The sequence below is a fragment of the Heterocephalus glaber genome, unplaced genomic scaffold (genome assembly GCF_053883595.1).
Source record: "Heterocephalus glaber isolate CG9 unplaced genomic scaffold, H.glaber_assembly_v1.0 deba00001687, whole genome shotgun sequence".
Taxonomy (NCBI): Eukaryota; Metazoa; Chordata; class Mammalia; order Rodentia; family Bathyergidae; genus Heterocephalus; species Heterocephalus glaber.
The window spans coordinates 13,925,886-13,950,310 of NW_028258412.1; the positions used below are offsets into that span (position 1 = coordinate 13,925,886).

The 24,425-nt window shown below is 44.1% G+C and overlaps 1 protein-coding gene and 1 pseudogene across 2 annotated transcripts in view; both read right to left on the minus strand.

Annotated features, from left to right (window-relative positions):
• Window positions 1-4,459: 4,459 nt before the first annotated feature.
• Ccdc60 (coiled-coil domain containing 60) overlaps window positions 4,460-24,425 on the minus strand; it is a 203,485-nt gene continuing 183,519 nt past the window's right edge. Inside the window, exons 7-13 of one of the 2 annotated variants that reach the window (XM_087198004.1) lie at window positions 21,589-21,673; window positions 15,840-15,911; window positions 12,585-12,647; window positions 11,812-11,934; window positions 9,446-9,577; window positions 6,844-7,033; window positions 4,460-4,876 (exon numbers count right to left, since the gene is read on the minus strand). In XM_087198004.1, coding sequence (XP_087054130.1) covers window positions 4,796-4,876; window positions 6,844-7,033; window positions 9,446-9,577; window positions 11,812-11,934; window positions 12,585-12,647; window positions 15,840-15,911; window positions 21,589-21,673 — 746 coding nt within the window. In that variant the 3' untranslated portion in view covers window positions 4,460-4,795. The remainder of the gene's footprint in view (window positions 4,877-6,843; window positions 7,034-9,445; window positions 9,578-11,811; window positions 11,935-12,584; window positions 12,648-15,839; window positions 15,912-21,588; window positions 21,674-24,425) is intronic. The other variant, XM_087198003.1, reaches the window with a different exon arrangement.
• LOC101706711 (dixin pseudogene) lies at window positions 16,034-18,220 on the minus strand (annotated as a pseudogene).

Here is a 24,425-nt window from a genome sequence, read left to right on the forward strand (position 1 = left end):
CGAGTAATTGTAAGGACTCCCTCAGTGAGTGCATTAATGATGTAGTGCTTGGCACAAGGCATTCAGAAACATTACACTATTATTAAGTTCTTACCTCATGTTTTCTACATCTGGCTTTACCTGGATAGCTCTGGGCCCCAAGATAGGGAAGGACAATTACTCTCAGTTATGCAGGCTAGTCTCAGGGGTTGAGATGAGCAGTACTGGGTTAAAAGGGAAGTGATATGGGAGTTTTGAACATGAACTTGAGCTTTGATTTGGATACCATTTTTACAATTGATTGCTAACTTATGGTTCAGTGCTTCCTTGATCGGGGATCCATTAATATAAATGCCACTTAAGGGTGTTGATGAGAATCTGGCTTCTGCTTTCAACACACTGATATGAAACTTGAGCCACTTTCCTCCTTCATGTAAAGTAGAAAGATCAAAAGTGAAATGCCACTAACAAAATGAAATAACACAGGAGTTATCCACTAGGCTCACTGTGTCTTTTAAAAAGAAAACAGGACACAAACCCAAATTCTGTAGCCTCTGGAAGATTGCTCAACTTTTCTGCATCCCTAGGTTCCTCTATTGTGAAGATAAACTAAAATTAACCTGCAAAGCACTTAGAACAATGCCTGCCACCAAGTATACAATAGATACAGGTACATAATTCTTTTTAATTAATTAAAAATGCTTTTGTTTGTACATGCACAAAATAGCTCCAGAAAGATACACAAGCTACTAGGCACAGTGTAACTGCTTCTCTAAATGAGAATGGGCTCTGAGAGTTGGAGAGGGAGGGAAGACTTACTATTTAGTTAATGTCCTTTTGCACTGCTCAAAATTTTGCACCATATATACATTCTCTTTCCATAAGGAGATAAGAACTATTATGAATAGTGCAAAACAAAAATCTCTTTTTCTAAATTTTCACCATATTTTTCATCAGCTCCCCCTGTCTGCCTTTTGGGAAGACTAGGAAATTCTTCTCCATCCTTACATTTGCCTCCTAGCAGAGAGAGGGGCCAGAGGCCTGTGGACTGTTTTGTGTATGACTTCCAATCTAAGAATGGTCTCTACACGTTAAAGGACTTCAGATATAAAAAGAATATGCTACAAATATTTACTATGTGATCTTTTACTGAAAAAGTTTTTCTAGGGAACGTGTAGTTTTACAAACTCTCATTATAACCACTCAGCAGGCTTGGTCAGAATAGGGGACAGGAACTACGGGCCTAGTACATACTTGGCGACACTGATGCTTCCTTTAGTCCCCGATCTACTTTAATAATAAAAGATCTTCCCTTGAGTAAGTATTCCTTATCTAAGTAAGCACAGTAGGTCTCCTTATTATGGTTGACACCTGCTTCTTCCTTTTTGTCAGGATGGCTGTATTTTGCTGAAGGGTGGGGTGGAGAGTAATGCTAATAATAACCACTAGATGGAGCGATAGCTCTGAGAAATAAGCTCAGAAAGTGCCACATAGGACTGTGGCCTAAATCTTGTGATCTGGGCATCATTCCTTTCCTGGACAGACAAGCCTCATTCTAGACTTGGCTCTGCCACGTACCGGCTGGTGACTGCTGGAAAGCAATCTTATGTCTCAATCTGCTTAGCTGCAAAATGTAGAGTGTATGAATGTCTAACTGAAAGATGCTGTGAAAGTCAAATAAGATGAAACTTGGAGATGAAACTTTGACAGCTCTGGAATACAATGCAAATGTGAGTTAATACAATGCCCAGGAGCCACACCATTGAACCATTCCTTGGGCACGATTGCAAAGGCTCAATAACTCCCGTGGCTTCCTGTATTATAGCTGGGGGCCGGGGTAGTGCTGAGTGTAGGGGTATTTACCAGGTGTCATCAGGACATGGGAGGAGGGAGAGGTGGGGTACAATGAGTAAGAGGCGACAAAATGTACTGTATCTTCCAAAAAGCTCACAGCAAGGATTTTGAATATTTTCACCATAAAGCAATGATAAATGGTGAGCTATGGATGCCTAGGATTTGTGAGGCCATGGGTTCCATCACCAGCACTACAACAAACAAAACAAAAAACAAAGATAATGTTTAAGGAGACTGATATGTTTACCATGATCTGAACATGACACAATGTATATCTGTATACATGGCATCCCCATGAACACGTAAAAGTTTTATGTTTTATGTACCAGTTATGTAAATTTAGTTTACATTTTTTAAAAAAGCATGCAGAACACATGTTGGAGCCTCCTTCTCATCATCAACAGCACAGGAAGAAGACAAGACTGCTGCCCGGGCAGGTTGTTAAGATGGGATGAGAGTATACGTCACACGCTTGGCACAGGGCTGGGGTGAGGCAGCCCGTCAGTAAATGCCACATTATGAGAACGCTACTTGATATATTTTGTGGTTCTATCATCAAAGACCCCTTTCTCCTTTCCTCTTCTGGCCCCTCCTCGTTCTCCTTACCTTAACCATCCCGACCTGTCACTTTTCTATGTCCAGCACAACCCTCTAGCCTGAGTTCTACATCTCTCCATTCTGTGGATCCCCAGGCTTCTCCAATTCAGTAAATTCAAACATAACTCCTCACCTTCTCATTATGAGCTTTCTTTTCTGCCTCTCCTCCTGGTACATTAAGAACATTACCTTCTGCCCATGATTCCTGATACTGTGTTCCCCTCCCACCTTATAATCCATCATGCCAAATTCTGTTGATTAAACATCCTTTCAATTGTTTTTTCTTTCTATCTTCCCTGACATTGCTTCCCACAAATCATGGCTGCAGTGTCCTCTTACCTTTCTGCTTCCTGCCTTTCACATGGAAGCCATTTCCTCCCCTGAAAGCAGATGTCATTATTTTCCTGTTCTAAATCCTGCTATGACTCCCTACCACCAGTAGGATGAAGTAAACTTCATAACATGACCTTTGATACATCTAAAAATTTGGCTTCTGCCTCCCTCTGTCCTGTACTTCTAATCTTAAACATAGTCCAGTTGGTTACTCAACTGAAAAATCAAGCTGTTCATTTAAGATTTCTATAAATCAACAGAGATTATGTAATAGTAGTCTCTCTAGCTTTGACTTCTGGGTCCTACTAAACTCTTTTTATTGTACTTAGGCTCTGAGTCCCCCCAGCCCTTTCTTTGCTCTGGAGCAGACTCACATGTGGAATACACCCCTTATCCTTTATTTCCCTATGACATTGCTCCCAGAGGACAATTGGGTCTGTAGCAGAAATGGCTGAAGGTCTAAGCAATGAAGTGGAGCAGTTGGTTTGTCTTTCTAGTTCTTAGAGATCCTTCAGCCAGCCCCTCCCTGGGAATGCTTCCTTGGTTGGTTTCTCGCATGGTATTTTCTTACTCTCCTGTTACTTCGACATCTCCTCCCTTCTCCTGCTCATTGTTCCTTGTTCTCATCCTTCCTCTCCATCCCCATCCTTCTCTTTTTGCTTTTTTCCCATCTTCTCCAGTCCCTTTCACTCAAATTCCTACTTAATAAAGAGATGTGTAGGGCTTCTGAATTTTGCCATCTCCTTAGAGACTGTATTGTATGTCTCTCATCTTTGCACACCAGTAGCTTGTCAAGATAGCATGTAAGACCCAGGGTACCTACACTGAGAGATGTGATGTTTCACAATCTTCTGTCTCCCCATCACATTTTGCTGACTAGTGCACATGTAACCTCTAGGAGAGCAGGGATCTTGGCTGACTTGTGCAATGCTGTACTCTCAGCCCCTAGAACTTGGTGCATATTGGGTTCTTGATAAATATTCACTGAATGAATGAGTACATGAATAAGTGGATGTATGAGTGTGAGATGTTGCTTACACTGAATAATAATTATGATTCAACTCTTCTCCTCACTTCTGGATTTTCACGGAGAGACATTGAAACCCAACCTACACGGATGCTTTGATAATCTTGATGTAATGGAAACCGAGTCCACTTGTCCATTGTCCATTCAGCTCAGCTATCATTGAGAGAAACAAAACCCTACAGTTCCTAGCTGATTGAGAATGTAGATGAGTGCAAGGATAAGATGAGAAAAGAGGTTACAAGGCAACAAACGCCCTCCACCTCCACCTCTTCGTCCTCCTCCTCCTCCTCTTCCTCTTCCTCCTCAGGGATGACAGGAAGATAAGCTTTCTCTTGCAACCAAAACCACTAGAAAATACATAAGAATTCTTATGGCTAAGATTTTCTTGCACACTATTGCCTTGTTAGAGAATGCCATTCATCCATCCCATCCCATCCCATCCATCCATCCACAGCCATTTTTATAATGTTGAGAAACATATCCTAGTTCCAATTGTGTGAAATGGGACTATCATTGGTACCTACTTAACCAAATTATTGTGAAATTTAAATAACATTATATAGGCAAAGCACCCAGGACTGGGATAGCTGGATAATAGAAGCTCCATGAGTGATAAGTATTACCATTATTAGAATCTGAATACCATAGCTCCAACTCTTTTCCAGCCAGACATTAAACATTCATCTCAATTTTATTATCCACAATGTGTGGAAAAGGAATGGGGTGAAGGAATCTGGAGAAGTAGGTAGAGTCAGGCTGGAGCAATGAGCAGAGACTTGGAGACTGAGGGAAGGGTGGGGGTTGAGGGGAGGACCACTTGGGAGTCTGTCTCTAGAGTGTTTCCAGGAGTCAGTCTCCAGTTGATCTTACTGTATCATAACAAGTATCCAGAAGAGCAGGCAGGAAGCAAGAACACAGGTGGGACACAGAATGTGCTGTTGGCGTGCCCTCCTCCACTGGGACAGCTGGTTGACCAGGCCTAGACTACGTCAGGGTACTGTGGGGTCAGACGGCCATACTGATCTGGCTTTGCAGCCAGGTGATGTAATCCTCACGAGGCATATGAATGATGTGTTCTCGCACAAACTGTGGGTTAAACACAGTGGCAATCTCAGAATTTAGTTTGAAAGCTAGCTTCCATCCTCACCCACCTCCTTTCAAAATCCTAGAAGATTTGTGATTGATCCTGATGATTCAGGATCAGCTGTCATCAGGCCGAGCTGGCCGGTTTGGGAAAAAGGACCAGTTTCCTGGTAATTTTCAGCCTCTCCTTATTGCTATTTGAGAAGGGTAGGAGAATTCAGCTGAATGCATTTCTTTTCTTTTCTACTCCTTAATCTCTTTTTAAAAAGCCCTTTGTTCATATATCTCTTTGAGAATTGATGACAGCTCTGGGCTTGCTTTCCAGGAAAGAGTTTAAGACACAGAAAACATACTGTTTCCTATAGACTCTAGATTTAGAGACCCCAACTTCAGCTTATCAGAAGTTCTGTAATGATCTTTCTGGAGCAGAAGAGAGTGCTAAGTTCTATTACTCAGGGCTGAGAATGCACCTCAGAGAAAGAGGAAGCTTCTGTAGCCCCTTCCTCTTACCCATTCAAGGACCGCCTTCTCCCTGCACCCCTAAAGGTGGCAGGTAGAAGTAGAACCTCACAACTGGCCAGTGCTAGGTGGAAGCTACCCTCTTGGCTTAGCCTGCCAGAGTCTTTCCTGAAAGAGCCTCACAGGGCATAGGGAGTAAATTCTGGACATCCACATTTGTCCACAGGGTCACCCCCTGCCCCTGTTTTTGGCCTTGCTCCTACACACACAATCCAAGTTCACCCTGTGGAAGGGCCAGTCTGATACGAAATGGCCAAGATCTCCGAAGTCCGTGCAGCTGGAGAAATCCACCATTTGAGTCATTTCTTTCTTTGCAGACTGAAGGGCTGATTAAAATGCACATATGCCATCTGATAAAGTTAAGGAAGTGAGTAAGCACCTGTTCATCCCTGCTGTGGAGTCCCTACTGCTGCTGGTTTTGTTGCCCTAAGGGAGTAGAGCTCCAGGAACTTCTGGTAGTGATGGTAATGGCTACAGAAAGCCTCCTCAGCACCTTGGAGATAGAGACCTAAATCTTCACCCTGACTTTCACAGGCCAGCACAGACTGACCTCCCCATTCCTCTTGGCACCTTGCACACCCTGCCAGCCACACCCAGTGACTGACTGCCTAATGAGCTCCTCCAGCAAGTCAAATCCTGTCCTGCTTTGGGGTCTTTGTTCATATGAACTGCTCTTCCTGACCTGCTCTCTCCCCTCCTTTGTATGGTGCTATCTCCTCATCATTCTGGTCTCAGTTTAAAAGTCACTTTCCAGCTGGGAATGGTGGTACATGCTTGTAATCCTGGCATTTTGGGAGGCTGAGGCAGGAGGATCACAAGTTCAAGCCCCATCCGGGCAATCTGACAACTTAGTGAGACTCTGTCTTTAAAAAAATCAAAGAGGGTGGGGATGTAGCTCAGTGCAAAGGCCTGGTGTTTGATCCCCATCACTGCAAATAAAACAAAAAATTAAAATAACAAACATAAAAAAAAAACCCAGTTGCCCTGGCAACTAGGTCTCTGTTAATTTACTTCAAATCAGAGCATCTCAAATTTTATTGTGTATGCAACACACCCGGGATCCCATTAAAATGCCAATTCTGAACTGGCAGATACAGTCTGGTGCCTGAGACTTCGCACAAGCACTCCGGTGAGGTGCAAGCTGCGGGCCCCTGGACTATACCTGCACAGTCGGATTTGGAGCACTCCTTATGATTATCCATTTCTTCATGTTTTCCAAAACCTCTTAGCTTTCAAAGGGCACCATTTGTATAGAATCTAACTTTCCTTAGGGTTGGACTTGAACAACCAAGGTCATGTGTTGATTCTTCTATTAAATTAGGAGCACCGTGATGCAGGGGCTGTATGTCTTTTGCTTGTGATGCCTCCATTCTCAAAACCATACCCAGATGTTAAGAAATGATTGAATAAGAGTGCTCAAGGCATGGTGAGGGGGAGGAGATGGCGGTTACCTCAATAGCCACAGCAACATCTGGGGAGCACAGTTCCCAGACCCTCAGATCCTGCAGCACCTTCAGGAGAACATGGGGCCGGACACTCAGGTCGAGGTTCTCCCCAAACTTCTGGAGTTTGATTAGGATCTTTTTGGCGGGGCGGTAGTTCTTCAGATCCTCAGGGAGTTTGGACAACAAATCAAGGTACCTTCAATGGAAGAGCAGAGGGCCAGTTAGGGAGGTCCCAGGAGGGGAGGGGCACCCTCTTCTCCACGTTCTCTTTCTCTCACTCATGGGAGGTTCTGGGGCAGCCCAAACCTCTATCTGGGGCCTTTCCTCCATCTTAAATTATTAATAGTCCCACAGATCAGGCAAATCTTTATTTCTTTTTAGGAAAAGCTGGAACATGTCTTGTACTTTATCAGAAAATAAATGAAAGGCATGCTTTCAAGGGACACATTTATAGGTTTTATACCAAGCAGACAATGTGAAAAGGTTGACAAAAGGAGGGGGTATTTGGATTCTGAAGCTTCTCTTCTGAGAGTTCATCAGGCCAAGGTGGACATGGACACATCTAGCGGAGGCCTACCAGGATGCCAGAGGGCTCCATCTACCTTCAAGACGACAATGACAACAAAAGTGTGTGTGTGTGTGTGTGTGTGTGTGTATTTTCCATCTCTCTGATAATGAATAAGCTTGGTCCATGGCTTGTGTGTTTCAGTTTTATGAAAGAGTACAATGATATATATATATATATATATATTCATGTCTCCTTGTATAGAATGGAATCCCCATGACAACAGGAACTTTCCCTGAGTTATTCAGCCTTGGGTGCTAGAACTGTGCCTAATTTGTAGTAGGTGCTCAGTAACTATAATCTGAAAGGATGAGTGAAGAGCTACAACTCAGCATCATTGTTACTATGCTGTGGTTCATTTGATTTAATTTTAATGTTACTATGGAGGGCAGTTGCATTCCCCATAACGATGCCAGAAATTCTGCCACTAGGAATGTGGGCTGAATCCAGCTGTGGGAGGATCAGCATTAATTTCCCACTGTAATACCTTTATGTGAGTTACTTTATAACTCTCATTTTCCCTTCTCTACCTCCCTCCTAAAGAAGAGAGAGCACTTGGGAAGGTTGAGGCAGGAAGACAGCAAGTATGAGCCTAGTGTTGGCAACCTGGTGACTTAGTGAGCCCCTGTCTCAAAATTAAGAAAAGAAAATGGACTGGGCACATAGCTCAATGCAAAGTCCTTGGGTTTGACCCCCAGTGCTGTAAAAAGAGAGGGGAGAAGATTTGTGAAAGACTCACCCTTTTCTGCCTTCAGGAGGGTCCCTCTTGAGAGCCTCATGAAAGCCAGCTTGGGAGAGAGTAGTACTCTGGGAGTGTGAAGCCCTGGAAGGTTCCACGACTCTGATAAGCTCCCAGGGATCTGGCTGTGGCACATTATTAATATCAGGGGAGGGATTCCGGGTACATGTTTAAATTTTCTCATCTTGTTCTTAGATCTTGGTTTAGTCACCCTGCCCGGGATGGGGTTTGTGATATCACGGTTCACCAGACTTCAGTTCTTTACTTTGAGTGAGCTCATTGACTGGGGCAGGACAGGGCCTTCCATCCTGAACTCACCATTCACCAGTGTGGCGACCTTGGATACGTGAATGGACTTCTCCAAGTCTCAGTTTTCTTATCTGTGAATTGGGGTTAATATGTGCTTCTCAGGATTTAGGGGGAGGAATAAAATGTTTCATGAAGTTTATTTAGGGTAGTTGTGTCTACCATCCAGCAGTCACTCAATTCATTGTTTCTAAATCTTTCAGTAGGCCTGCATTTTCTTTTCTTTTTCCCTGTAGTGCTCAGGATCAAACTCAAGGCTTTGTACTTACTAGACAAGTTCTCCATCACTGAGCTTCAGCCCTAGCCCAATGTGTATTTTGTTTCTTAAAAGTTTTATTGTACTTTTAGTTGACATAGTAATTGTGCATATTTAAGGGGTAAAGTGTGACGTTTTAATACATGCATATGGTGTGTACTCACCCAACTGGGATATTTAGCATATCCATCAAGCATTTATCATTTCTTTGTGGTAAGCATTCAGGATCTTCTCATTATTTTGACATACACAGTACAGTATTGTTAACTTTGGTCACCCTACTGTACCGGGGAACACCAAAAAGTATGCTGCTTTTTGTGGTTGTATTCACCCCTTGGTGTTCCTTGGGTGTGTCTGTTCCTTGACTAGTATATCCTTGAGGAATTAAATTGTTTGGGAAATGTAGTGATCACCTTATAGCCCTCAGAATCTGCAGAAAGTTTCAGGTTGAGGTGCTTTGTCCCCGGCACCCCCAACCAGCAAGTTGGTTCTCCTTATTTATACATCAGAATCAAACATAAGGTAAATATGGAGAAAACAACAAGTTAGGTTATCTATGGTTCAGAAGCTGATGAGTTCTTGTCTGATTATGCTCTGGATTTAGCCTATTATGGGGATCATGGGCAGTTTTGGGGTGATGTTTTTCTATGCCTTGAAGGACAGTGGAATAAATCGTGATCTTATAATAACAACTCCCTACCCCTTTTCAGGGACCATCTTAGCTGGTTCTCAGGATCTTTACCAGTGGTCGGCAGTTTCTTCTGCATCTCCTTTAACTACAGAGATTTGTTGTCTCATCTTTGCTATATCATTTTGAAAATTTGAGACAAGGCCAAAAGAACGGAACTTCTGGAGACTTCTCTCTTCTTGGTGCCTACAAAGTTGTACAAGAAAGAGGAAGAGGAATTAGATTCCCTCCTTTCACCTTCCTGGCTGCCATTTGAGATCTGACTTAATCACCTTATCCTTAATGAGGCCCTTCCTAACCCTCTCAGCTACTATTTAATTTATGATCTTGCTTTCAGTGGAAGGTAATGTCACTTTCCAGGGATCTGAAACACTTTTCTTGCTAAACTAGCCTCTTTCTATTAGCTCGGCCTTTCTTCCTACTTCTGATTGTGTCGACACAGTTTTCTCATCGGTAAGATGGAAGATAACAGTTCCCACTCTTCAGAGGTAAAGATTAGTTACGTTATGTGTGCAAAGTACTGAGCTTACTGCCAGGCACAGAGTTGGCGTTTAATTCATGCTGGTTCCTCTCTTCCCTAGTTCCTGCATCATTTTGTGCATACATCCTCTCTCTCAGAAGAATTCATGTTATAAATATAACCAACCCCCTCTACACACTGTTCAAAGGCTTTCCATTTTATTCATAAAACATAACTTTGAATAACTTGTCCTCCACGGTACCAGGCTATTCAGTCCCTCCAACATTTTTCAACTTCATCACTGTGTCCAGAATTTTATGCCTTGGCTCATGATCAAAGTTTCTGAGATGGAGTTTGACCTCCACTACTGGGCTAGTAAAGCTTTTTCTGACCTGGCCTCTGTCTTGCTCTCTGGTCACGTTGCAAGGCTCCTGAGCCCCAGCCATAGCTGACTCCTGGCGGTGTCCTTTCTGCCGTCGGGGACTTTGCTGCTTCTTTTCTTTGGAACTCCTCACCTTAAATTTTCCAGTGTGACTCTTCGGGTTTGAACTCTACTCTTACTCTCTAGCCACTTGGGGCACCTTTGATAAGAACTATCTCTGAGCCTACTTTTATTCTCTATAACATGGGTCTAATTCTAGCACTTACCCCACCATTTGTGAGGCACCCATAATACACAAACACAAAGCTTTCACTATACATTCCCTACACTCTGTGCAGTGCACTAACACAGTGTCCCAGAAATACCTTCTGTTTCTTCTTGACCTAAAAATGTGATTTCTTCCAGGAAGACTTCTGATGGCTGTCCCAGGTCAGGAAGTGTATCCTTTTTCAGCGTTTCCTTAGCCCTCTGCTTGTCATCCTGCTGACCCTCACCCCCTTGTGTAGAAACTGCCTGTTTGGTTGTCTGTCTCCCACACCTGATGGGGAGCTCCCAGAAAGAAGGGTTGGGATGAGTCCTCTCCAACCCTTGTCCCCAGGGAGCCATTTGATCACCACAGTAAGGATGAGAGTGCAGAGGGTCATCTTACGGTCCACACTGATTGGATGACTTCACCGGGGGCAGGTGGATGCTGGAGTCAAGGCACAGGCTGGGAAGAGGGCCAGCTGTTAGAATTTCCAGATGAGGAAAAGGGCCCAGTGGCCTGCTGGTGCTCTTAAAATCAACTCCCAATTATCACAGTTACAGCTGTGCATGATGCATCCCTCACTGCTATCCCCACTCCTTCCCCATATCCCTTCCTGCCTTGGGACTTTGTAATGGACTTTTCCAGCCGTCTAGAATGGCATTTCCCTTTCTCATCATACCACAAGTTCCTTCTCACCCTTCAGGGGTTGTCCGAAAGTTACCTCTTAGAGAGGACTTTGCAGATCAGCAAACATCTCCTCCTCCTCCTTCTCTTCCTACTGCTCCCCCTCCTCATATTGTTGTTGTTGTCCTTCTTCTTCCTCTTCTCCTTCTCCTCCTCCTCCCCAGCCCTCCTCTTCTTTCTTCATCTTCTCTTCCTTCTCCTTCTCGGCCTCCCTTCCCCCTCTCCTCCACTGTCTTCTTTTTACTATCTCTTCCCCCTGTCTCCTCCTCTTCCCTTTTTCTCTTTCTTACTTTCCCCCTCTCCTCCTCTTTATTGTTGTGGCTTCCCCTTCCTCCTTCTCTCTTTCTCTCCCTCTCTCCTTTCTTCCTTCTTCTGCTCCCTTTCCCTTTTCATCCCTCCCTGACACAATACCCTGTTGACTTCCTGCGTGGGATGATTATAGTTTGTAACTCTCTATTTCTATATTTATAGATGCAGTTATCTTGTTTCTGCCCCAGTTTTGCAGGGCACTGGTAGCTCCCTGAGGGCAGGGAGTATGTCTTTGCTGTTGCTAGCGGATTATAGCCCTAGCACCTGTCACCTGGTAGGCACGCAGTGGGTGCCTGGTAAGCATTCTGTGAGTGATTTAGATACAGGCATGCCCTTACTTCGAGAGGATTTCCATCTTGTCCTGCAAGCAGAAGCCAGCTTCCTGGGCTATGCTGTAGAACTTGGCCCTCATGATGCCACAGATCCCGCTCTTGTACTGGACAATGTCATGGTTAGCATGGCTGTGGACACAGATCAGAAGAAGTTGAGGGGTGGAGCCAAAGGGGTCCCTTTAGTGGCCTCAAGGGTCCCACTCTGGCCTCCGTGGGCCCCTGAGTTCTCTGCCTTCACTTGGAGCTTTCCCAGCACCCCCAGATGCAGGAAGACTAGATCTCCCCAGTAACACCAGGCTGGTGGCGCAGGCCGTATTAAATGAGCCTACAGTGAGAAAGCTGGTTGAATGAGGGTGCCACATGTTAAGGACAGTGAGATGGACTTTGGAACTGGGAGATTCAGGCTCAAATACCAGCTCCACTCCTTCTTAGCTGTGTGTTGGCCGACAAGACATTTCACTTGGCCAACTTTCAGCTTGCTCCTCTGTAAATAGGATAAAATGCCCTTGCTCATAGGATTGCTTTTGAAGAATAAACAAGGCAATGAATGCAGAATGCCTCTCACGGGGCCTGGCACAGCAGAGGAATTTCTTGCTATTGTCTGTGTTGTCACTTGGCATCTTGGCTGTGACCCCCTTGCCCAGTGGGCTCCTTGTCCCTCTGCACTGTCTGTGGCTTCTGGGAGTCTGGTCTGTATTGGGTCATTTCCACACCCCTGGGAAGGGGAAGACAGAGTGCTCACCATGGTGAGCCTGCCACTGCCCACTTGGCTTACTTACCCTTTCGTCTTCTTCTGCGCTGTTGGGGTGTGGCTTTCTCCACTTGTAGTGCTGGATTTCTCACTGCAACACCAAGGATGGTTTCACGTGGCCTTGAGCCTGCTTTTCAGAAACAGCCTCCCTCCATGGGCCCCATGAAACCCACAAGCCACCAGGATTCAGACACAGGAGGTGGTTCTAGTCCAGAACTCAGTGACTGTTTTCCCCCACTGCCTGGCCTTTTCTGCTGCCATATCCCATGCCTGGAGGGCCCTCCTTCTTCCTCTACCACCTGCTCAAATCCTACCGTGTTTCAGGGGCCACAGAATATCCTACACTCTTGGACTCTTCAGTCCATCTTTGACCTGCTGCCTCTGCATGGTGTCGGGGGACTGCATATTCTCTGGATCCTCTTTTTGTTTGTATAAAATCAGCCTCTTCATCTGGAGGATAACTTTGTTTTGGGCCCTTCCATCCTCCTCTTCACACTCAGCACTGAACACTGGGCCAAGTGCATGTTGGTAAGAGTATGACCAAGTCCTCCTAGCCGTATTGTCTTTGGTGTCTCCACCCCCAGACTGCCTCCTCATTGCAGGGTTCTCTCCGCTCCCTTCCTCTTCCTCCTCTGTCTCTTTTCTTCCTTCTCCCTCCCTCTTTCCCCTCCTCCCCTTCCCAGGGATTGAACCCAGGGCCTTTGTACTAAGCTACATCCCCAGCCCTTTTAAAATTTTTGTGACAGGGTCTTGTTAACTTGCTAAATTGTTCAGGGTGAGCTAGAACTTGCAATCTTCCTGCCCCAGCCTCCCAGTGTGCTGGGATTACGGACATCAGGATTCTCTTCTCCAGCCTGGACCCTTGATCTGAGCACGGATTTCACTCTGCTTTGGAGGCAGACAGGGCTGGATTGAGAGCTCAGCCAGTGGCACCTCTCCCTGTCTGTAACTCCATTCTGGAGTTTCCTCATCTGTGATCAACCCCTCACATTGGCTGGCCCTCTCTAGCAGTGGACTGATTGGATTCCTTGTGTGGATACTCTGTCCTGTGAGTCTGCCTGGGTGGTGATCCTAAGGAAGATAACAGCCTCAACTCAGGCCTGTCTCTCTGCTCGGTCTTTCTCCGAGCACTTCTTTTATTAACCGGGGCCTCCAGCTTCATGGTCTAGCACTTTTCTCCTTCCCTCTCTCCTCTAGTTTTTTCCAAATACTTGGAAAATTGACTTGACCATTTATCTCTGAGGTCCTGGGGTAAGACTGTCTTAGGACTCCTATGTGGATGCCCTTCCTTTCTGACCCTGACCTTTGCTGCTTTCCCCAGAAGTCCATGGGACTGGACTCAGAGGTCTTAGGCCTGGTAGGTGATGGGTATACCCTTATTCCACCTGGATGGGATGCAGGTCCCCAGTACTAAAATCTGGAAGGCTAACGGCCCCCATTCCTGTAGATGAATCTTCTGAAGACCAAGTAGACTTCTTCCTGTTTTCCTCCTGCTCTCTTTTAGAGTTTTGACATAAGAAAGCAGGTGGGAGGTGAGAGAAGTGGTGGTGTTAGCTAGTGATAAAGAAACAAATAGAAACAAAGGCCCCTTTGCTTCCTTCATTCCCCCTTCCCTCTATCTTCAGTGAGTTTCATCCACACTGGTCTTTTCTCAGTGCCTTTAAGATTTCTCCTGCCTCGGGCCCTTTACACCTGTTTCAAGGCCATTCCCACAGACAAGCCAATTCTTTGTTCTTCAAATCTTAGCTTAAATGTCAAATTCTGCCTTGGTTCAGACTCTGGTACTAAAAGTTCTCTCAACCCTCCTTCTTTTTCCTTCAGAACATTTTTCATAAATATGATTTTATGGCTAATTATTTGAGGAATGCTTGACAATTTTATCAAACTAGTGATTCTTAAGCACAGGCAGAATTTAAGGGTCCATCAATGCAGATGGGGACAAAATCCTTCATCTGTATTTTAACTAGCCCTTAACTGAAATAGAAATCATAGGCATTTGCATATCAGATTACAACTGTGGGAAGTATTTTGAAGAACTGTTTACACTCAACACTAATCCAAAATTAGAATAGTTAGTAGACCTGCTGTTATGTCTTATTATATAAGCCTTTGCTAAAGAAGCTCAGAGGTTACTATGTCCCAAACTGGGTTGTAATATAGTAATCCTTATTGCTATAGTTATTTCAGTAATCTGTTGTAATTTGTGGTATATATTTAAAACATCTTTCTGAAAGGAATCCATAGGCCTTCTCAAACTGATAAAGGTTCCACGGAGCGAAAAAGATCCAGACATACTCAGCCATGAAGAATGATAAACTAGAGACATTTATAGCTAAATGGATGCACATTGAGGCCATACTCTTCAGTGAAATAAATAGGACACATATGTGCAAATATCGAATTGTCTTTCTGGTGTGAGAAACTGAAAGTGTAAATGAGGACCAAAATGTATAATAGGTAATGTGAAATAGGAAGAAAAGGTCCAAAGGGGAAGGGGAAGGGGAAGTGAGGGGGCAGGGGAAAGGAAAGAACAGAAAGAAAAAATAAGAGAAAAAAGGGAAATAATGGAAACAAAGTCTTTGTAAATACGGAGTGGGGAGGGGTTGAAGGGAGAGCACAGGAAGGGGGAAAAAATAAGAACCAAGATAAGTCATGTATAGGTACAAAGTCCCAATGATGGGTGTCATCATAATGTATACCTAAAATGTACCAATAAACTTAATGAATAGTAAAAAAAAAGATCCAGACAGTGAGATCCATGAGGGAAAATTGCATTTGTTTGTTTGCTACTGAAACCTCAAAACCTAGTATAATTCCTGGGACATAGAGGAGATCTAGGAATATTCTCTAAATGAGTAAATCAACTGAGGGAAGCCCTCCACTTCTCCATTACAAGTCACCCAAGAGGGGATAGACATTTCACTTAGCATGAGGTCTTCCAGGTTCATCCATCTGTAACCCATAGCATCATGTTGTAAACCTCATATATGGAGGATAAAATTTATTTTTAAAATAAGAGCAGAGGGATAATCCTGTATTACACCCTCCAAACAGCTCTTCATCATTGGAGGATTTTAAATTTCCAACATATAATTGTTGGGAGAACTGCCTGGATACTCACACCCAGCCTCTTGAATGAAAGGATTTGATTCCAGTAAAGTCACAAGGAGAAGGGCCCCTCTCTGCTCCTCCTGTCATAGCCTGGGGAGGGGCATCTCTGCAGCAGCCCTGTAATGGGCGGGAGCCTCCCGATCCACTTGCTGTGGGTTTCAGGCCCTCCTACCTTGACTTGTGGGTGGCCTGACCCTCCTTCAGGGTAGAATCACTCTTGTGCTGGGTGAGCATGGACAGGAGGCTGCAAAGCAAGAGGGACTGTTGGCAAAATGCTGAACACATCATGCTCCTGTGGCAGCTGATATGGGTGGGAGAATGGAGGATGGAGAGTCCTCTTTCTAGAGTGGGATCTTCAGAGCTACCTGGCATAGGAATTCCCTGAATTTGCTAAAAACACAGATCCTGGACCATGGTTCCAGAGATCTGGATTCACTGAAGTTGGAGGAGGGCTCCATGCTGAATTTCAAACTACACACACACACATAAACACACACCCCTAGATTTGCACAATACGCACAATCAAGAATCACACATACACACACACACACACTATAGAATTCTTTTCTTTTTTTAAAGTAGTACATGAAATATACTTTATGTGGGCTAAAGGACAAGCTGCAGAATCAGTTAAGATCAGAAAAAGTGGCCCAAGGCCTCATGGTTTTAGCATAATACAGCACAATATGGACAGCCCTTTTTCCATCCAGTCAACAATTCAGCATCATCCATGTCCAGTTCAAATGATTATTGAAGAGTAACTTTCATCTTTGGTACCACCTCATGAGTTATTCTTAGTTTGCAGTATCCGGAAAGAAGCAGAAAAGTTGGTACCTTTGCCTTGTCTGTGAGTACAAATGCTGGGACTCTGGTTGGTGCAACCATCGAGGCCAATTAAATGAATATTGCAACACACAGGAGTGATGCATCCAATTCCCAGGTTCCAGATAATAGCAGCTATTCCCCCACAGGAGCAGGATCACTCATCCCCACTGGTTAAGGCCTTCATTCTCACGGACAAGGGATTCCAGATGAACCCATGGTCTACATTTGGATAGGGATTTTAAGTACTAGATATGCCAGGCACAGAAAGAGGGCTGGCCTGTGACCTTTCCTTTTGGAGAAGCTTTGACACTGACAGCACAATTTAGAAACTTCTTAGTGCACTCTGGTCTTAGTCCTCTTTCCTGAGTGAAGCAGCCAGAGAGTAACCAGATCTCAATCCTCAGGGTTAATTCTCTCCACGGTCTGCTTTCACCCAGGCTACAATTTTTCCTTCCCAACCAGGGATGGCAACATCATCATGATGGAAAACCTCCTCTTTGACAATGCCAAACTCAGGATCCAGAGCTTCAAAGTGATACTAATGATTCCCTTCCCGATCAATAGCTGCTTTAAAATCCTTCAGTGTCACCTCCTCCGACCTCTGGTATATTGACCACGTAGGGCATGAGTGACCGGTCAGTGAAATAGAGCACTTTAGTGCAGGTGCCGCTGACAGCTGGAGAACTCTGTGAGTCAGACAACTTTGAATGAGGTGGCCAAGACTCCCAGGATTCACTCCCTGCCTGAGTTTCTGGGTGATTTGCCCCAAACCTTTCTTTCCTGTTTCTTCTGTGTCTCCATGAAGTGCAGGCGCTCCGTGAGGCTGGAGATGCCTCCCTCCAAGCTGTTGATGACGTGGTGCTGAAGGTCATGGCCGCTGAAGCTGTTGCGAAGGCTGGGCAGAGCATCTCTGACAAGCTGCAGGTCTCTGGTCCCTCTGTGAGTGATGGAAGCAGCTCCCTTTCCTCTTGTTGGAATGAGAAAGTCGTTGCTTTGAGAACTGTAACTGCTGTAGTTGGCCACCTCATCTGCCTCTCTTTTCATCCAAGGAGCCAAAAGGATGTCTTTGTGTTCTAGCTCCCATTCTAGATCCACCTGCTGGTAACTGACATCTGAGAGTTTCCAGAGTGCTTCTTCCACTTGGCCTGGTGCTGCTGAAGGAGGCAATTCTTCTGCCCCAGCCCTTTCTTTATATTCTCCCAAGACCTGGTTCCTCTCATCTAGCTCCCTCTGCAGATCCACATTCTAGTTATGCAGCTCATCTTTGTCCATAGGTGCCTTTGGTCATTTGTTTGAGCTGAAGAACAGACGTGTCCTGCTGAGTCAAACTCTGCTGCAAGGCATCCTTTATCCCCTGTAAATTTCTGACTTGTTTACATTTCAGCAGTTCTTTAGGTCTTGATTTTCCTCCATACTCTGATCCAGACGACTCTGGATTATAATCTGTAGTCCTGATATCATTTTCTTTGCTTCCTCAATTTCTTTTTCTAAATATTCTTGTTGTTCCAACAGCTGTTCTTCCCATGAGGTCTTCAGATAGGTTCCAGGGCTCCCTGGCCGCCAGTCTCAGTATAATGGAGAGTCTGTCTCCTCTGTTCTGTTCTCTATTCCTTCTGAGGGTATAATCACAAAATCTGCCTTCTCTTCTGCCTGTGTTATAATGGAGTCACTTTTTGCACTATGGATTGGACTGGGTGAAGTCAGGCATTTGACTTGTGTCTCTCCCATGGTCCTCTCTTGGCTCCGACTTCAGCAAGCCTGCTTCCTTGGATGAAGTGGGAGGCTGAGAGTCACATCGCTCCCAATTTTGGGCATGTCTCCCCATGCAGGACCTGAACCATGACTCCACAGCTGAGCCCACCAACAGAGTGGGTTGCCCAGATAGCCAGAGAAAGGGCAGAGGCAGGAGTCTCTGCCCCAGAGCTGGGGATGCTCCTGGATGCGAAGTGCCCTGTCCCAGCAGCTCAGATTCTGCAGCAGCTGGGCCTTGGTGGAAGCTGCCTCCCCATGTGTGTGGCTGGTCCCTGGCAGCTGCATCTTGGGCTCTGTAGCTGCGTGGCCTCGGGTATCCCCCAGAGCGTGGGCATCTCAACAAATCTCCACCCAAGAGGCTCCACACACTACAGAATTCTACCCCCAAACACCTAGACTTACACACACCCTTCCACCTAGAATTGTACACACACATATACACATCTCTAAATTCTACATGCACACATGTGTAGACTCATCCCCTAGAATTCCACACACTCATACATACCTAGAATTCCACACATACACACTTAGGATTCCACACACATGCATATACATACTCCTAGAACTCCACACACATGTATATGTACCCTATATAATTACACACACATACACACACACACACACACACACACTTGTAGAACTCCCCAGCATTCAGTGAATCAGTGCCCACCCATTTGAGATGCGTGTTAAAAAATATAGCTGCCTCTGGAGATTATGACTCTGTTGTTCTGGGATGAGGCCTATATTTGCATTTTTCACAGGTACCTCAAGCTGATTCTGATCTCCAGGGACATTTGGGAAACACAGCCCCTGGCAGATTTTATGAAAAGGCTGTGGGTCATCGTACATGAGTTTGTGCCAGTCAGGCTTAGAGGCTGGGCTGGATGAGGCTGGCTTGTAGGGGTTCCTACACATCCCAGGATTTCCTATTAGCCTCACTGGGAAGACAGTTGTAAAGTGAGAAAGAGGCCTTGATTCCAAGGAGAGGGGGAAGAAAAGAACTTGCTGCTGATCCTGTCTCCCTGCAGCTCCTATGGGAGATTTCTGTGGCTGCTGCCTTAGCCAGAGATTAGGTAGATTTCTTTCCTGGAGGAATTAATGAAGAAGGAAAATTCCAATGGTTCTTTCGCTGTAACCATGGTTATGTTATCACTAAATTGGAAGCAGAGGCCATGTGATGGTCTCCTAAGACCCAGGCTTGAGTGTGATTTCGTCTTTGAAGACCTTTGTGGAAGTCACTCATTGCCACTCTTCAGCATCTTTGAAATGGAGCCAAAGTGACGGTTAATGCCCCTGTCCTGGCAAGGTGTTGTGAAAATTTTACAGGGCACTGTGTAGAAATAAAAGTAATGACAACCCCCACCCTCCCTCAACAGTGTCGTTTATGGAGTGCTTACTATGTTCCAGGCATAAGCTAATGTGTTAAATAAACATGTTATCTCACTAAATGCCTTAAGTGACTCATTTCCATAACATTTATAATACTTTACAAGATTAACATCAGCTAATTCACACCGCTACTCTTTTGGACAGCTAAGGAGCTTCATTTTGCAGAAGTGGAATCAGACTCAGAGAGGTGAAGCAATAAAATGATGAGATGGAGATCATCCCTAGTCTATTTCGTTCCAATGCCACCACTTTGGTGCTACACAATCTCATTGTAGAGATGAGAAAAGGAAGGTGTTATGGCTTAGATTTGAAAGTCTCAGGTGCTTTGAAGGTGATTGGATCATGGGAGACTCCCTTCTCAGTGGATTCATCGGTTGACCAGTTCAGTAGTTCAATGTGCTGTCAGGCGGTGGGACCTGATTGCAGGTGAGTTATTAGGGGCATGACCTGGAAGGGAGTATTCTTGCTTTGAGCAACTCTCTTCCTACTCTGCTTCCTGGATGTTATGGGATGAGTAGCTTTCTTCTGCCATACCCTTCCAACACGCAGTTTCTGCCTTGGAGCCAGCTCACTGTGGACTGAAACAGAGCAAAAAAACCTCCTACTCTTTTAAGTTGTGGGTGCCAAATATTTTGTCCTAGTGATGGGAAAGTGATGAAGACAGGAGGTTTAAAGAAAGGCTAAGTGATTTTCCCCAAGGGCCCAGGTTTTGGACCCATGTTAGCCTGACTCCAAAGCCATTGCTCATGCTATGAGCTCTTACAAAGGAAGAGGCCCAGTCAGGCTGATGTTGATCACTGTCTGCCTGTAATGCTGACAAGTCAGGTTAGCAGTATGGGCCTTCTGGGCCCACCTTGTCTCTGGGTGCTTCCAAGTGCCACCTTCCAGAGTCCCAGTGGAGGTTGAGGCCACACCAGGTAAATTCATCAATAACAGGCAGAGGGAATGGGTAGGGAACAATGGGTGTGAAAGGACTCAGTGATCTGTAATTATGGTAATAACAATAACCAATAAGTCATTGCCAGGATCCCAATAGGCTGAAGGGGATGATGCACCTCTTCTCCTGCCTCATTTATTTTCAAGAAGTAATTTTCTGGCTCAGAGGGATTTACATTTGAGAAGAGAACTCTGACTCTAGCCTGCATTCTCCCTGAGGCTTTTAGAGGTCAGGAGTCCCATGGAGAGGGCTTTCTGCTAGAAGTGTGACGCGTCAGCTTCACGTTCTAATGAGCCAGTTGTATTGGTTTGAAACTTCATAGGATGCCTGTTGCTCAGAATCCTTAGATGAGTTTCTCTAAAATGAGGTCCCCAGACCAGTATATGGCCCTCTGCATCCCATTTTGGCTGTATTTCTGTTCCTTGGAGGTGCCACGGTCCTCTCTGAGCACACTTACACGTAGCTTCCTGCACACACTTTCCCCATCTGTCCTGTCTGTGCCCCACCATTTTTGGCTTCCTGTTTCCTCCAAATCTTGGCTTGTAGTTTTTTCCAAAGGAAGAAGAAACGGATCCCTATCCTTATCCCAGACTAAGTAAACACACCCTTTTCCCTCTCATATTTCCAAACTCTTCTTTATCACCTCTCATGATAATAACTACTACAGAAATATTCATGATAAGGGTGGTTGAAAAAACATAGGATTCCCGACAGGCAGTGTGGTGGAGTGGTAAAGAGGAGATGAGAAAGATCTGCATTTAAGTCATGATCTTACTGTTCACTACTGTGTAGTCCTGAACAAGTCATTTAGCCTCTCTGAAGTTCATTCTCTTATTTGTTAAATAAAAATAACAGTACTTACATTGCAGGATTGTTGTAAAAACCCAAGAGGTAATACACATGAACAAAGTATATAACACTGAGCACCAAGTATATAACACTCAGTAATTGGTAACTGCTATTGTTAATATTAGCATCATTAGGATTATCATTCTTTATCTGCCAAGAGAAATACCTGGGAGCTTTTCTTTGTATCTCATTTTCCATCGTAACTGTCCTACGGGCATCTTCCCGAACCATTTCCAGGAGCTTCTGCAGATCTGATGGGAACAGAATAGATTACCAATGATTTGAAGTAGGATTGTGCATGGCAGGAGCCAGATCCGACTGGGGCTGACTTTGGTTTTGGGTGTCAGAGTGCTGGAGAGGGATTCCACTGGGGTCCAAATGAGGTGACTTATCACAAGTTGTAAATCTGACCTTGTACTACTCTGCTTAAAATCTATCAGTGACTTTTCATTTTTCTTCTGGCATCTCCTCATGGCCTATGAGGCCTTGGAGGATTTGGCTGCTGTTCTTTTTTCCTTTACTCACATTAAACTTTGCTGCAATGAGGGAGGACTGTTTCTAATTCCAAGAAGAAATCTTGTTCAGGAAACTCTTTCTGATCTCCATAAGCCTGACTTTCCAAACTGGTGATGCACAGTCTAAATCAAGCTCACAAATGTATTTGGTTAGATTTGAGGTGTATTCCAACCTTTCAAAGCTAGCAGATTTTGCATAAAATTTCAGAAGTCTAGCTTGCTTGGGAAAGAATCTGAGATGGGGCTACATTACCCTCATTCCTGCTGCATGCTGATTGAAACCTTTATTTTTATTTTTATTTTTTTAATTTTAGAGATCAGTACTGGGTTTATTTTTTATTTATATATTAATTGGTACATTTTAGGTATACAATACATTTACATTTATCGTTGGGTGTTTGTACCTGAACATGATGTATCTCAGTTCTTATTTTTTTCCCCATTACCTATACGCCCTTCACCCCCACCACCCTTCCCTATTTACATAGACTTTGTTTCCATTTTTTTTTCTTTCTCATAATTTTTCCTTTCCTTTATTCCCTTTCCCCTTCCCCTCCCACCACTCCTCCACCTTTGGACCTTTTCCTATTTCAAAGTATCAATTATTCATTTTAATCATTTTCATCCTTATTTACACTTTCTGTTTTTCACACTAGAGATACTATTTGGTATTTACACATGTGTGTCCTATTTATTTCACTTAAGAGTATGGCCTCAATATGCACCCATTTAGCTATAAATGACTCTAGTTTCTCGTTCTTTATGGCTGAGTAGTACTTCATTTTATAAAAAACCCACATCTTCTTTATCCAGTCTCCAGTTGATGGGCACTTGGGCTGTTTCTAAACCTTAGCTATTACAAACTGTGCCACTATAAACATAGGTGCACATATATCACTGTGGTATGATTCTTTTACTTCTTTGGGGAAGATAACCCAGTAGGGGAATAGGTGGATCAAATGGGACCTCTAGTCCTAGTTCTTTGAGGTATCTCCGTACTGATTTCCACAGTGGTTGCATCAGTCTGCACTCCCACCAACAATGGAGAAGGGCTCCTTTCTCTCCACAGCCCCACCAGCATTTGTTATTGGTTGATTTCTGGATAGCAGCCACTCTTTGCTGGGGTGAGGTGGAATCTCAGTGCTGTTTTCATCTGCATCTCTCGAATGACCAGTGATGTCAAACATTTTTTCATATATTTATTTGCTGTTTTTACTTCTTTGTCTGAGAAATGTCTGTTCATTTTGGATGCCTATTTTTGAATTGGGTCTTTGAATTTGGGGGGTCTGATTTTTTTCAATTCTTTATATATTCTAGATAGTAGACCTTTGTCTGAGGTACAGCTGCTAAAAGTCTCTTCCCGTATTGTAGGTTGTCTCTTAGCTCTGTTGGTAGTTTTTCTTGCAGTGCAGAAGCTTTTTAATAAGATGAAGTCCCAGTTGTTGATTCTTTGTGCTAGTTCCTGTGCTACTGAAGTTTTGTTCATAAAGTCTTTTCCTATGCCAATGTCATTGACAGTTCTACCTAACTTATCTTCCAGCAAGTTTACTGTTTCTGTCTTGATATTTAGTTCTCTAATCCACTTTGATCTTAGTTTAGTGCACGGTGATAGGTATGGGTCTAGTTTTAATCTTTGGCAGGCTGAAATCCAGTTTTTCCAACACCATTTATTGAACAGGCTATCTTTTCTCCAATGAGGGTGGTTGGCTCCTTTGTCAAAGATGAGGTGGGTGAGTATGTCTGGAGTTGTTTCTGCATCCTCTAATCTATTCCACTGATCCTCGGGTCTTTGCCAGTACCATGCTGTTTTTATCACAGTAGCTTTGCAGTATAGTTTCAAGTTGGGGATTGTGATTCCCCCAGCCATGTCTCTGTTGCCCAGAATTGCTTTTGCTATTCTAGGTTTCTTCTGCTTCCAAATGAATTTTTGGATTGTTTTCTCTAGTTCTGTGAAGTATATTGTTGGAATTTTGATCGGTATTGCATTAAATCTGTATAGTAGTTTTGGAAGTATGGCCATTTTCACTATATTGATTCTTCCTACCCAGGAACAAGGGATATCTTTCCATTTTCTAATATCCTCTTCGATCTCCTTCTTCAGAGTGCTGTAGTTTTCAGTGTAGAGATCTTTTGCTTCCTTTGTTAGGTTGATTCCTAGATATTTCATTTTTTAGATGCTATTGTAAAAGGAATTATTTCCCGAATTTCTTTCTCAATAGGTCTGCTATTTGCATATAAGAAGGCTATTGTCTTTTGAGTGTTGACCTTATATCCAGCTACTCTACTGAATCTGTCAATTAGGTCTAGAAGGCTTTTGACTGAGTTTTTTGGGTCTTCTATGTAAAGTATCATATCATCAGCAAATAATGACAGTTTCACTTTGATTGAAACCTTTAGATACATGTGTGCTCTCCAGCTCCCCATGGCTCCCACCGCTTCTCTTAGTTGCCTTTTATTTTCATACTTAATAGTATTGGTTTTTAAACAG